The 16068-nt window shown below is 31.5% G+C and overlaps 1 protein-coding gene and 1 long non-coding RNA gene across 2 annotated transcripts; one reads left to right on the forward strand and one right to left on the reverse strand.

Annotated features, from left to right (window-relative positions):
• The first annotated feature begins 148 nt into the window (after positions 1 to 148).
• Positions 149 to 11908, forward strand: LOC117127139. Its single transcript, XR_004449942.1, has 2 exons — positions 149 to 6391; positions 6848 to 11908. It is a non-coding gene; the product is annotated as an uncharacterized LOC117127139 (long non-coding RNA).
• Positions 11909 to 13085: 1177 nt separating this feature from the next.
• On the reverse strand, positions 13086 to 15646 carry LOC103832688. Its single transcript, XM_009108751.2, has 2 exons — positions 14851 to 15646; positions 13086 to 14764 (listed from the first exon to the last, which is right to left on the reverse strand). Exons 1-2 carry the CDS (start codon positions 15595 to 15597, stop codon positions 14483 to 14485), a joined length of 1029 nt encoding a protein of 342 aa, XP_009106999.1. The 5' UTR covers positions 15598 to 15646; the 3' UTR covers positions 13086 to 14482.
• Between the last annotated feature and the right edge of the window lie 422 nt (positions 15647 to 16068).

The following is a 16068-nucleotide window of genomic DNA, read 5'->3' on the forward strand; positions in this document are numbered from 1 at the left end:
AAAAAAAACTAAATGTTTAATTATTTACTCGATAATATAAATCTATAAAGCGAAAAATATAATTTTTTAAAAACTTTCTAAATTTGTGAAATGTTACAATATTTTTGAATATGACAATAAAACAATATTTTATTAATCTTTATATATATAGTTACGATTTTAATAATGAAGTAATAATCCAAAAATATATATATAGAAGACGATACAAATACATGTGAAAGTTTAAAACAATCTATTCAATGAAAAATATACCGTAAATTTATTATGTTTTAAAAATTCATAGACACATATATATTATAATATATAACAATTTAAAATTAAAAACAAAATGTTTACATAAAAATAAATGAAAATAAAAATCCACGCGGTTACGCAGATCGAGATCTAGTTGTAGTTAAAATTCTATATTATAGGATTCTTTGGATGTCATATGATAATGCATGATATGTACTTTGACTTTTTCCTTTTAAAAAAATTAATAAAAATTCGGAATATAAATTTTAAGGTTTAAATACTTGTTAATGCAATTTATAAATTATTATATTTTTTATATGGTATATAATTTAATTTAAATATATATATATATATATACATTCTAAATATCTATTAAATGAGATTTTTATTCATATAATTTTATAATCATATATATCTTGTTATAACGAAATATAGTTAAAACACTTTATAAATAACCTTTGAAGTATAGAGTTTATTTGTTTTAAAAAATAGTGACAAACAAAAGATTTAAAATTTGTTCGAAGGATTCTACGATAAAATGTTTTTGTGGTGGTATGTCGTCATGTTCGACTGGCCATATGGATGTTTTTTTATCATACAGTATTCATATATATTTATCAACTTTTTCTTGTTTTATTTATTTTATTTTAAGTTTAATATTTGGCAAATACACAACAAAATATAATGGATTAAGATACATGTATCCTTTATACATTTTGTTTTTACTTTTTACAGTGTTTTGTAGGCTAACACATAGTTTTATTTTTGTATAAAATGAATTTTACTACCTACATTGTTAGAATTTGACAATCATGAAAAATGCGTAAAAAAATCTAAAAAAAAAGTTGCATCCAACCAACCAAAACGTTCGAAGCATCAAAAAGAATGTTTTTATGAGAGAGATGTGGCGTAAAAGGAAATCAAAATTGATATTTAATTTCCTTCATTTTCTCTCATTCTACTCTAAATCAAAAATCCTGACTTTAGAACCGGAGGAAGAGAAGTTTAGCCATCGTTCTTCTTCACATCTTCATCAACCGGATGAGGAGTAATTAAGTCATCGTTATTATTCTTCACATCTTCATCAACTGGAGATGAGGAGTTAAGCTATCGTTATTCTTCTTCACATCTTCATCAACCGGATGAGGAGGAGTTGTTAAACATTTGTAGTTCTTTTTCACATCTTCATCAACCGGATGAGCAGTTAAACCTTCATTTTATTTATTCACATTTTCATAAACCAGAGAAAAATGAGTTATGTCATCGTTCTTCTTCTCCATATCTTCATCAACACGAGAATGAATACTTTAGCCATCATTTTTCTTCTCATCATTATCATCACTCTGCGGAGAAGTTAATCCATCGTTGTTTTTCTTCACATCTTCATCAACCGGAGAAGAGGTGTTAAGCATCGTTCTTCTTTTTCAAATTTTCATCAATCAGAGGAGGAGTTAAACATACGTTGTTCTTCTTCACATCTTCATCAACCAGAGAAAAATGAGTTAAGTCACCGTTTTTCTTCCTCTCATCTTCATCAACCGGAGGGAAATAGTTAAGCCATCGTTTTTCTTCTCATCATCATCCTCATTATAACCGTTTTTACAGCCTAAACACTGATTTCGTAATTTCATTACAGAGAGGGTGTTGTGCAGGCCTAAAAAGTTTGGGGTTAATATAGAGATTGTATATGTTTAGGGGGATATATCAAGAGTTTGATAGTCTAGGTGAGAATAAGAAGGGTTAAACAAGATTAGACTAAATTTAGGATTCCATTAGAAGACATTATTAGACGAAATAAAATTAAAACATCACATAAACTTATCTCATCCATCTCGTTTCTTCTACGTGTTGCTATTCTCGGACCCGGACCCGAGGACTTCCTCACCGCCACCGCCAGTCCTTATCTTCTTCTATTCTTCCTCTATGTCCACTTCTGCAAAAATTTCATGATAATTATTCTTTCATAGCTCACGGCTTCTTTCTTCATCCCACCTAACGGTATAAGCATCATGCTTAAATTCAACTATAAAAGTCCTTCCATTTGAAACTGAACCTCTGAAAGAATCATACACAACCCCTTTCTCACATAAAATATCTTCTGGTTTACATCTGAGGCATGGTGCCCACGTACCTTGTTCTGGCTAATCCTTTTGCCATAATCTTGAATTTCATGCCGAGATGATATTGGTTACAAAAACTTAGCAGCTCTTCCATGTCAGCTTCTTTGTTCCTTTCATAAAGAGCTTGAAGTCCTAGCTCCTCAACAACTATCCATGCTTCAAGCTCTTCATCCTGCCGCTTCCTCTCAGCTTCGGCTATTCTCTCCTCAGACTCAAGCTCATCAGCATGCTGCTTCCTTTCATCTTCTGCTTTTCTCTCCTCAACCTCAAGCTCATCATCATGCCGCATCCTCTCATCTTCTGTTTTTCTTTCCTCAGCCTCTACCTCATCATCCTACCTCTTTCTCTCAACTTTCTCTGGTTGCTTCTTCTTGTTCTTAGCTTCTGCTATTCTCTCCTCAGTCTCAAGCTCATCATCCTACCGTTTCATTTCATCTTCTGGTCTTCTCTCCTCAGCTTCAAGCTCATCATCCTGCCGCATCCTCTCATCTTTTACTTTTTTCTCCCCAGCCTCAAGCTCATCATCCTACTGCTTCCTCTCAGCTTCCTTTGTCTGCTTCTTCTTGTTCTCGGCATAATCACCACTGGGAGGAGCATCATCACCAGAAGGTGGATGAGTTAATCTATCATTGTTCTTCTTCACATCTTAGTGAATTAGAGGAGGAGAAGTTAAGCCATCGTTCTTCTTCACATCTTCATTAACCGGATGAGGTGTAGTTACATCATCGTTATTATTCTTCACATCTTCATCAACCGTCTTCTTTTTCTCAGCATCATCACCACTGGGAGGAGCATCATAACCAGAAGGTAGAGGAGTTAATCTATTGCTCTTCTTCTTCACATCTTCATGAATTGGAGGAGAAGTTAAGCCATTGTTTTTCTTCACATCTTCATCAACCAGATGAGAAGTAGTTAAGTCATCGTTATTATTCTTTACATCTTCATCAATCAGAGAGGAGGAGTTAAGCTACCGTTATTCTTCCTCACATTTTCAACAACCGGATGAGGAGGAGTTAAACCTTAGTTGTTCTTTTTAACATCTTCATCAACCGGATGTGGAGTTAAATCTTTATTTTACTTCTTCACATCTTCATCAACAAGAGAAAAAGGAGCTATGCCATCGTTTTTCTTTTTATCATCATCCTCATCACCATTGTTTGTATAACCGTTTTTTTTACAGCCTAAAACACTGATTTCGAAATTTCATTACAGAGAGGTATTGTGCATGCCTAAAAAGTTTGGAGGCTAATGTAAAGAGATTTTATATGTTTAGGGGGATATATCAAGAGTTTGATACTCTAAGTAAGAATAAGAATGATTAAACAAGATTAGACTAAATTTAGGGTTTCAATACAAGACAAGATTAGACGAAATCAAATTAAAGCATCACATAAACTAATCTCATCCATTTACTTTCTTTTACGGGTTGCTATTCTCGGACCCAGACCCGAGGACTTCCTCACCGCCACAGCCGGTCCTTATCTTTTTCTCTTCTTCCTCTCTGTCCAGTTCTGCAACAATTTCATAATAGTTATTCCTCCAAAGCTCACGGCTTTCTTCCTCATCCCACCTAACGGTATAAGCATAGTGCTTAAATTCGACTATAAAAATCATTCCGTTTGAAACTGAACCTCTGAAATAATCATATACAACCCCTTTCTCACATAAAATACCTTCTGGTTTACATCCGAGGCATAGTATCCACATGCCTACCAGAACTTGCAATCCACAATGAACTATTCCTTTCTGGCTACCCTTTTTGTAGGAATCTTGAATTTAATGTCGAGATCATATTGGTTACAAAAATATAACAGCTCCTTTTGCCATCGGTCTTCTTCTTCACATCTTCATCAACCGGAGGAAAAAGAGTTCAGCCATCGTTTTTCTTCTTCACATCTTCATCAACCGGAAGATGATGAGTTAAACGATCGTTGTTCTTTTTCACATCTTCATCAATAGGAGGTGGATGAGTTAAGCCATCGTTGTTTTCTTTCACATCTTCATTAACCAAAAGAATAGTACTTAATCCATTGTTCTCTTCTCATCATCATGATCACCCTGAGAAAAAGTTACGTTATAGATGTTTTTCTTCACATCTTCATTAATCGGAAGAGTAAGAATTAAGCCATCTTTCTTCTTTTTCGCATCTTCATCAACCAGAAGTGTAGCAGGTAAGCTATTGTTGTTCTTCTTCTCATCTTCATCAACAAGAGGAGGATGAGTGAGTTAAGCCATCATTGTTCTTCTAAACATCTTCATCAACCGAAGGAGGAAGATTTATGCCATCGTTGTTCTTCTTCACATCTTCATCATCTGGATGAGGAGGAGTTAAACCTTCGTTGTTTTTCTTCACATCTTCATCTACTAGAGAAATATGAGTTAAGCGTTCTTCTTCTTCACATATTCTTCAGTCGGATGAGAAATAGTTAAGCCATCAGTTTTCTTCTTCTCATCATCATCATCATCATCACCATGAGAATGAGTTAAGCCATTGTTGTTCTTCTTCACATCTTCATCAACCGAAGGACGAGGAGTTCAGTCATCGTTATTTTTTTTCACATCTTCATCAACCAGAGAAAAATGAGTTATGCTGTTGTTTTTCTTCTTCACATCTTCATCAACCAAAGGAAGAATAGTTAAACCATCGTTTTTCTTCTCATCATCATTTAGCATCATCATGAAGGAGAGTCAATCCATCATTGGTCTTCTTCACATCTTCATGAACCAGAAGAGGAGAAGTTAAGCCATTGTTGTTCCTCTTTAAATCTTCGTCAGCCAGAGAGGAGGAGTTAAGCCATTGTTCCTATTCTTCACATCTTTATCAACCAGATAAGGAAGAGTTAAACCGTTGTTATTCTTCTTCACATCTTCATCAACCAGAGAAAACAAGTAAAACCATTGTTTTTCTTCTTCACATCTTCATCATCCGGAGGAGGAATAGTTAAGGCATCATTTTTTTTCATCATCATCGTTTGTATAGACTTTCCCTTTCTGGCTATTGCTTCAAGAATTTGCAACCAACAACAGACTTTCCTTTTCAGGCTACTCCTTTTGTCAGAATCTTGAATTTCATGTGGAGATTATATTGGTTACAAAATTTAGCAGTTCTTCCATGTCAGCTTCTTTGTTCCTCTAAAAAAAAGCTTGAAGTCGTAGCTTCTCATATATCAATGATGCAAGCTCATCATCTTGATGTTTCTTCTCAGCTTATGTTTTTATCTCCTCAACCTCTGTTATTCTCTCCTCAGCCTCTGTTATTCTCTCCTCAGCCTCAAGCTCATCGTCATGCCGCTTCTTTTAATATTTTGCTCTTTTTTCCTCAGTCTCAAGCTCATCATCTTGTCGCTTTCCCTCATCTTCTGCTATTCTCTCATCAGCCTCAAGCTCATCATCCTACCGATTCCTCTCCGCTTCCTCTTGCTGCTTCTTCTTGTTCTCAGCATCATCACCACCAGGAGGAGGAGTTAAGCCATCATTGTTTTTCTTCACATATTCATCAACATGAGGAGGAGGAGTTTAATATATTTATAATTAAATTTTACTATTTGTAATATTTGAAACATAATAACATAGATCATTTAAGAACAAATAATATTTATTAATGATTTTAGTGAATACAACATTTTTAGAGTGTGATTGAAAAAGAGAGGAACTTAATTTAAAATAATTAGAGTAAAATTTTTAATTCTTTAAAATGAAGTAATATTTTATTATGTTTTCATTTATATATTTAGTAAAGTGGTTGAAAATCTTTCATCTAATGGCAAACAAAAGTTGAAAAGGAATAAAACTGAATTTAAAATAAATGTATATTCTAATATATGCATATTTAGTCTTTCTCGTTTACGCACATGCCTTCCAGAATTTTGCATCTAAAACAAACATTCTTTTTCTATCTATTCTTTTTTCTTGGAGCTTAGACTTTATGTCTTCACGAATTTTTTCATAAACTCCTAGCACTTCCTCCATTTCATCAGCTTCATAAAATGCTAACCATGCGTGAAGCTCATCATCATTCTCATCATAATAAACCAGAGGTAATCCATCATAACAATTCATATCATGAGGTAACTCATCATCAACATTATCATCATCATCAACCGGATGTAACCCATCATCAACATTCTTCTCATCTTTATCTTACATTTGTCCAATATAGTATCATATGTATGATATTAATATTTTCCAAATCAACAAAAGCATATATATTGTATTGGAACAATTAAATTTGAACTTAATTTTTGTAGATAATTTAGGTTAATTATTATTTTATTTCCTAAAAATGATTGTTTTTAGTGAAATTAAAAGATAACATTAGACCAAATTTAAGGAAACAGTTGCATTACATTATTATATCAAATTTTTTATTAAAAATCAATACTTAAAACATCACATAAACATCACTTTAGATAATTACTTGTTTTGATTCTTTGTTCAATATATATTACATGAGAAAATGAATATATGTTGTAATTGTTTTCATTTCCTTATAGCTACTAGAGACAATTGTGAGGAACTCATTCACATTAATCTGCTAAGAAGAAGGATATTCTTCATAAGATGTTGAAGATGGTCAAAAGAATGTCAGACTATGATTTTTTTTGAACTATTAATTGTTTATTCAGTAACATTCTTACAATTATTATTTTTATGTGACACTGAACTTGTTGGTATTCATATCAATTTGAAAGACCAACAACACTCTAAGCTAAAACCAAACAGATTCATCTCAATTTTTTTTGGTGATATACACTAGAAAAACAAGAAAATAGAGCTTTGAAAATCTGATCTTGTAGTAGCAATTACATGATAAAATGAAACCCAACTATTCAAACTCTGAATTATATTCAGAATCTCCAATCGAGCAACAATTAAAGGTTATACAATGTTATATGACATGATGAGAGAACATTAACTTCTTATAAGGAATATAGTCAAAAATTCTTTTCCATGTCAGCTTCTTTGTTCCTCTCAAAAAGAGCTTGAAGTCCTAGCTTCTCATATATCCATGCTGCAAGCTCATCATCTTGATGTTTCCTCTCAGCTTAAGTTTTTATCTACTCAACCTCTGTTATTCTCTCCTCAGCCTCAAGCTCATCGTCATGCCGCTTCCTTTAATATTTTGCTCTTCTTTCATCAGCTTCTAGCTCATCATCTTGTCGCTTCCCTCATATTCTGCTATTCTCTCATCAGTCTCAAGGTCATCATCCTACCGCTTCCTCTTGCTGCTTCTTCTTGTTCTCAGCATCATCACCACCAGGAGGAGGAGTTAAGCCATTATTGTTTTCCTTCACATGTTCATCAACATGAGGATGAGGAGTTTAATATATTTATAATTAAATTTTACTATTTGTAATATTTGAAACATAATAACATAGATCATTTAAGAATAAATAATATTTATTAATGATTTTAGTGAGTACAACATTTTTAGAGTGTGATTGAAAAAGAGAAGAACTTAATTTAAAATAATTGGAGTAAATTTTTTAATTCTTTAAAATGAAGTAATATTTTATTATGTTTTCATTTATATTTTTAGTAAAGTGGTTGAAAACCTTTCATCTAATGGCAAACAAAAGTTGAAAAGGAATAAAACTGAATTTAAAATAAATGTCTATTCTAATATATGCATATTCAGTCTTTCTCGTTTACGCACATGCCTTCCAGAATTTTTTATCTAGAACAAACATTTTCTTTCTATCTATTATTTTTTCTCGGAGCTTAGACTTCATGTCTTCATGAATTGTTTCATAAACTCCAAGCACTTCCTCCATTTCATCAGCTTCATAAAATGCTAACTATGCGTGAAGCTCATCATCATTCTCATCATAATAAACCGGATGTAATCCATCAAAACAATTCTTATCATGAGGTAACTCATCATCAACATTATCATCATCATCAACCGGATGTAACCCATCATCAACATTCTCATCATCATCATTCTTGTCCTCTTTATCTTACAACTGTGCAATATAGAATCATATGTATGATATTAATATTTTTCAAATCAACAAAATCATATATATTGTATTGGAACAATTAAATTTGAACTTAATTTTTGTAGGTAATTGAGGTTAATTATTATTTTTTTTGCTAAAAATGATTGTTTTTAGTGAAATTAAAAGATAACATTAGACCAAATTTAAGGAAACAATTGCATTACAATATTATATCAAAATTTAAAAAAAAATCAATACTTAAAACATCCCATAAACATCACTTTAGACAACTACTTGTTTTGATTCTTTGTTCAATATATATTACATGAGAAAATGAATATATGTTGTAATTGTTTTTATTTCCTTGTAGCTACTTGAGATAATTGTGAGGAACTCATTCACATGTAATCTGCTGAGAAGAAGGATATTCTTCATAAGAAGTTGAAGATGGTCAAAAGAATGTCAGACTATGATTTTTTTAAACTATTAATTGTTTATTCAGTAACATTCTTACAATTATTATTTTTATGTGACATTGAACTTGTTGGTATTCATATCAATTTGAAATACCAACAACACTCTAAGCTAAAACCAAACATATCCATCTCATTTTTTTTTGTGATACACACTAGAAAAACAAGAAAATGGAGCTTTGAAAATCTGATCTTGTAGTAGCAATTACATGATAAAATGAAACCCAACTCTTCAAACTCTGAATTATATTCAGAATCTCCAATTGAGCAACAATTAAAGGTTATACAATGTTCTATGACATGATGAGAGAGCACAAACTTCTTATAAGGAATATAGTCAAAAATTCGAAATTTTAGAAGACATTCTTTGTATTTGTTAAGTACGTTTTTAATATAACACTAGAGATAAAAAAAATATCTCAAAAAAATTCTTTTCACTAACTATTTTGGGCATATACTTCCATATTTCCATTAGTTTCTTAATATTTATATTTTTGCATCACTTAATATTTATCTAAAACACTTACAATATCGGGTTGCTAACATTATTATCCATATAAAAATGAAAACCAAAATAACTAAACCAAAATCAAACTCATATTCATAAATAACTGAATGGTTCCTATATCGCTTAAACAAAAAAAAACCACAACCGAAGGAGGAATAGTTAAACCATCGTTTTTCTTCTCATCATCATTTAGCATCATCATGAAGGATAGTCAATCCATCATTGGTCTTCTTCACATCTTCATCAACAAGAAGAGGAGAAGTTAAGCCATTGTTGTTTCTCTTTAAATCTTCGTCAACCAGAGAGGATGAGTTAATCCATTGTTCTTATTCTTCACATCTTCATCAACCAGATGAGGAGGAGTTAAACTGTTGTTATTCTTCTTCACATCTTCATCAACCAGAGAAAACAAGTAAAGCCATTGTTTTTTTTCTTCACATCTTCATCATCCGGAGGAGGAATAGTTAAGCCATCATTTTTTTTCATCATCATCGTTTGTATCGACTTTCCCTTTCTAGCTACTGCTTCAAGAATTTGCAACCAACAACAGACTTTCCTTTTCAGGCTACTCCTTTTGTCGGAATCTTGAATTTCATGTCGAGATTATATTGGTTACAAAATTTAGCAGCTCTTCCATGTCAGCTTCTTTGTTCCTCTCAAAAAAAGCTTGAAGTCGTAGCTTCTCATATATCCATGCTGCAAGCTCATCATCTTGATGTTTCCTCTCAGCTTATGTTTTTATCTCCTCAGCCTCTGTTATTCTCTCCTCAGCCTCTGTTATTCTCTCCTCAGCTTCAAGCTCATCGTCATGCCGCTTCTTTTAATATTTTGCTCTTTTTTCCTCAGTCTCAAGCTCATCATCTTGTCGCTTTCCCTCATCTTCTGCTATTCTCTCATCAGCCTCAAGCTCATTATCCTACCGCTTCCTCTCTGCTTCCTCTTGCTGCTTCTTTTTGTTCTCAGCATCATCACCACCAGGAGGAGGAGTTAAGCCATCATTGTTTTTCTTCACATATTCATCAACATGAGGAGGAGGAGTTTAATATATTTATAATTAAATTTTACTATTTGTAATATTTGAAACATAATAACATAGATCATTTAAGAACAAATAATATTTATTAATGATTTTAGTGAATACAACATTTTTAGAGTGTGATTGAAAAACAGAGGAACTTAATTTAAAATAATTGGAGTAAAATTTTTAATTCTTTAAAATGAAGTAATATTTTATTATTTTTTCATTTATATTTTTAGTGAAGTGGTTGAAAACATTTCATCTAATGGCAAACAAAAGTTGAAAATGAATAAAACTGACTTTAGAATAAATGTCTATTCTAATATATGCATATTCAGTCTTTCTCGTTTACGCACATGCCTTCCAGACTTTTGCATCTAGAACAAACATTCTCTTTCTATCTATTCTATAGTGAAATTAAAAGATAACATTAGACTAAATTTAAGAAAACAGTTGCATTACAATATTATATCAAAAATTTTAAAAAAATCAATACTTAAAACATCACATAAACATCACTTTCGACAATTACTTGTTTTGATTCTTTGTTCAATATATATTACATGAGAAAATGAATATATGTTGTAATTGTTTTTATTTCCTTGTAGCTACTAGAGACAATTGTGAGGAACTTATTCACATGTAATCTGCTGAGAAGAAAGATATTCTTCATAAGATGTTGAAGATGGTCAAAAGAATGCGAGACTATGATTTTTTTGAACTATTAATTGTTTATTCAGTAACATTCTTACAATTATTATTTTTATGTGACACTGAACTTGTTGGTATTCATATCTATTTGAAAGACCAACAACACTCTAAGCTAAAACCAAACAGATCCATCTCATTTTTTTTTGTGATACACACTAGAAAAACAAGAAAATGGAGCTTTGAAAATCTGATCTTGTAGTAGCAATTTCATGATAAAATGAAACCCAACTCTTCAACACTCTAAGCTAAAACCAAACAGATCCATCTTTTACTTTTTTTGTGATACACACTAGAAAAACAAGAAAATGGAGCTTTGAAAATTTGATCTTGTAGTAGCAATTTCATTATAAAATGAAACTCAACTCTTCAAACTCTGAATTATATTCAGAATCTCCAATCGAGCAACAATTAAAGGTTATACAATGTTATATGACATGATGAGAGAGCACAAACTTCTTATAAGGAATATAGTCAAAAATTCGAAACTGTAGAAGACATTCTTTGTATTTGTTAAGTACGTTTTTAATAAAACACCAGAGATAACAAAAAATATCTCAAAAAAATTCTTTTCACTAACTATTTTGGGCTTATACTTCCATATTTCCATTAGTTTCTTAATATTTATATTTTTGCATCACTTAATATTTATCTAAAACACTTACAATATCGGGTTCCTAACATTATTATCTAGATAAAAATGAAAACCAAAATAACTAAACCCAAACCAAACTCATATTCATAAATAACTGAATGGTTCATATATCGCTTAAACAAAAAAAAAACCACAACCGAACTGAAAACAAAAAAACTAAAAACTAAATAAAAAAAATTGGAACCAAACCGAAAACCAAAAAATATTAGTGAACAATCAGACGGATTAATAAATTTGGCAGAAAAATAATCTCGCACTTTAAAAGCGCGGATCAAAATCTAGTTTTTAATTAAATATAGTGGCATGAGTTGTAAATAATTAGGTGATTCAAATGTTAAGTCAAAATGGTATTTCAATTTTAATAACGTAGATAAACGACCGAGAGGATTTACACATATGGTGCCTAATGCCTATGATAGAATTTTTTTTTTCGAATGGTTATAAATTAAAAGTACTGTATAAATATAATACAAGACGAGTCATAGTTTAGTATTTAGGGGTCTTCTAGCCCATAGAAAAACATAAACCAGCAGAACTTACATCAAGTGGGTGCATTTTAATCGAGAATGTTGACAGGAAATTTTAAGAATAATGGTGAAAACTTAGAATAAAAAACTTAATATAAGAAGAATTTATGGAATCCAAATAAACTTGAAAATTTATGAAAATTTAAGACCAGTCGACAGAGACTGGCATATTTGAAACTTTTTATCGATCGCCTGAGTTATGTAATTGCCCAAATATGAGCTTACGAGGTTCGACGTAACAAAATAAAAGAAGAAGAAAATATAGTGCTAAAGAAAGAATCAAGTGCTTAATGTTCTAAACACCATTGAACAGCAAGTTGACTCTTTCTGAATGTTTTATTCTGCTAAAGTCCGACCAAAGATGAGCCTTTCCCGAACCGGTCGGATCCCTTCTTTGTCCTGAATTTTGGATCTCATTATCAATCGTATCAGAGCTATCGACCTCAAATGTTATGGTCTTTTTCTATCAGTCTTGACGAAAATCTGTTTCTCACCACAGAGTGTCACACGAGATAAAGTGTTTGCTTTCTTCTGGATGTAAATATGAGAGACTTTCTTAGCAATGTGGCTTAACCGGATTAGATGTGATTAAACCTATTTTAACATTAACTAGATTTTAAACCGCACATCCGTGCGGATATTTTTTATTTTATAAACATATTTGATATTATTACAATTATTTTAAATATTAAATTTTCTTTTTAGTATTATATATTGTGTAACTCTATAATATTATTGTTTATATTTCTTATTCAGTATTATTAATATATAGTGATTTTCGTAATACATTTTACTTTGTATTAATATCTATTACCTACTAATATAGTTTTGAGTTAGATACAATAAAATAACAATATGAAATAATCAAATAGACAACCTCCTTCAAAATATGTTTTCTCATTAATTTATACATTTTGCTATAATACATTTTTAAAATTTATTTATTTATATTATAGAAAAGAAATATGTTAAAGATCATTTATATATTTACATGTTGTGTTTAAATATATACTTTAACATATATTATTTTGTATTTTATGGGATTTATAAGTAAAACACTTCTTTGTTTAAATAATATAGCCCTATTATTTTACTAAATTTTATATATAATAGTGTCTATCATATTATTTTAGTAAATTTTATTGATATAGGATATTTTGGTTGTTATCATATTAAGTTTTTTTTTTAAGTTTTAGTTAAGATTATAAAATATTAGATTTCTTTACAACATATATAGTTTTTTTTTTCGTGGTGCCTTTCAAAATGTTATTTTTTATTATCTATGATCTACACGTAGTAGAGATGGTCTCTTCACATGAGGGTAAGTAAGAATAGGATGTGTAATTTTCAAAAAAAGTGGCTACTTGTTTTTGGTTTGTTTACACCAATTGGCTACTTTTTTGTAAATTCATTTTTCTACTTTTCAGGGTTTTCTTTTTTTTGATGCTTTTAAAAAGTCATAGTTTCTTCATTATTCTACGTAGTGATTTGATCTAACCTACTGTTTTCTGTCATCTGAAAAAGTGTTAAAAGTCTGGTGAGATTTGTCTGTTTGTTACATGTGTTTCTCTTTTTGTAAGATGATTGGGTCGCAAAGATAGTAAAATGGAAGGTAGCAACTATTCATCCTAACAATAACCCGTAATTAACGGTAACATGTTATGGAATCATTTTTCAAAAAAAAAAATGTTATGGAATCATTTTGTGCAAACTGATATGCGTTAGTGATCCTATCAAATGATCTTCAGTTATTATCATTTATATATATATATTTTAAAATAATCATTTAACAATAAGAAACTGAAGTTGAATGAATGCATAAGTTATTATTGTTTTGGTCTTACGAGAGATATCTGCAATCAAGAACCGGTTCAATCTAGTTAGTTCCACGTTATTACATTTATATATAGATTTTAACTCAACATGATTCAACGTATTTTACGTGTAATGTTTACTAAAATCGAATGAATATTTTGATTCGAATGCTTCTAGGAAACTCTTCATAAATCGCAATCAAATCATAAATTATTATGTTCTTTCTTTTGGTTTTCAATATAAATTTGATTATTATAATGTTCTTCCTTGTTGTTTTTCTCTCATCTCCTTTTCTTCATGATAATCATGACTTTCTTCTTGCCCCCAACGAAAAGAACATCATCATCATATAAACAGAGGAATCTCATTATTTCAGGAGGTTCAGAAAGAAAAAAGATCACAAAAGAGTTCAAGATAAGAATCATATGTACAGAATATTGTCATACAAAACACAAAGTTAATAAGTGTAGTTAAAAGAATTTTCAGCACTCTTGTCTGACATTACTAGCAACTGCCCGAGCCCAAAACTTGATCTGATCCTTCATTTCTTTCCTCGAATCCTTTGGAACCCTAGGCGGTGTAGCTAATCCATGTGGCTCGACCAGCTGGTCATCATAACCTTTCAGCCTTTGAATCTCTTTGGTTGTTTCTATGCTACTTACCGTTTTACGCAGCGTTTTGGAACTTGAGCTTCCTTGTTTGACCATAACAGTTTCTTCTGATCTCAGCTGTCTTGGTGGTCTCTGCCTTGGATTGATTGAAACCTACATCAAGAATCAAACTCTATTTTGGTTTCTAGATTTTCAAAAACCCATTTGCTTTTTACATAAATAGTAAGTAATTTATTTACCTTTGGAACATTTTGTGAGCTAGCGAGTGCTTCACGGATCAAGAATCCCATTCTTGAGTCGGTTTCGTGATCTTCAAGTTCATCTTCTTCTCTTATGTTATTTGGCATCGTTTGAGTTCTTTGCAAACTAATCTTGACACTGCTGCTGCTACTACTACTACTACTACCACCTTCTGTCATGTTCCTTTCACTATTCCTTTTCTTCTTATGCAAGTAACGTTCACCCGTTGTCTTCGGTTCTAGAACCCTAATCTTCTCAGAGAACTGACGCGTCAGCTTACTGATCATCTTCTTTGCCTCGTAATCAACATTTCTTTTTTCTATCCGAGGCGGCAAAGAGGGTGCTCGGACCAAACAGCGGTCGGTGGAAGCTTCTTGAATCTTTCCTGGAGCAGAACAAGATCCAGCAGATTTGGGAAGAACCACAGGTTCCTTTTGCCGCAAGAAAGATCCAACTGGTCTCGGTTCTTGAACCCTAGTCTTTTCAGAGAACTGCTTTGTCTCTCCTTTTCTTCCATCTATAGAAGCTGCCCTGATCAAACATCTCCCTGTGGAGGCTTCTAAAGACTTCTTCTCATCTAAATCTCCCACTTTTTCAGGAGATGTCAAAGAAGAAGAAGAAGATGGGTAAGGATCTGAGTGACAATACCTTAAGACTCTCGACCTTCTGGTAAATAAGTTCTCAAAGAACCAGTAATCATCTAGAAGATCATCAATAAGTGATTCACTTGAACTTGAGAGATTCATTTCCTTTTCAGACAAGAGATAACAAAAGAAAAGAAAGACTAGAAAGTTGAGAAGATGGAGACAAGAGATGCTAAAAAGAGAGAACTTGTGTGTTTATAACAAAGATATGGTCTTCTGATCTTCTTTTGTGGGTGTTTGTTTTGTTCATATATGTGTTGTTTAGTAAATATCCAATGTATTTCAAGCATCGATTCTGGAGATTACTTAGAAGTGCCCACATGGGCAGCCTTTCCTCAATTATTTTAGCAAATTTTATATTATTATCTTTGTGGAGTGAATATTTTGGTTTTTGCATGGAATATTATAAGATTTTCCAGGTAAAATAAACTAGAACTTATTCCAGGATAGAATATTTACAAGTCTAGAGCACTAGAGACAAATCATCAAATGTAGTCTATTGAAATCCATAAGCAAATGTATCTAAGTAGATAATAAAACAATTAGTTTTGGCAACAACTAAGAAAAAAAAAA

This window comes from Brassica rapa, chromosome A08 (assembly GCF_000309985.2).
Source record: "Brassica rapa cultivar Chiifu-401-42 chromosome A08, CAAS_Brap_v3.01, whole genome shotgun sequence".
Classification (NCBI taxonomy): Eukaryota; Viridiplantae; Streptophyta; class Magnoliopsida; order Brassicales; family Brassicaceae; genus Brassica; species Brassica rapa.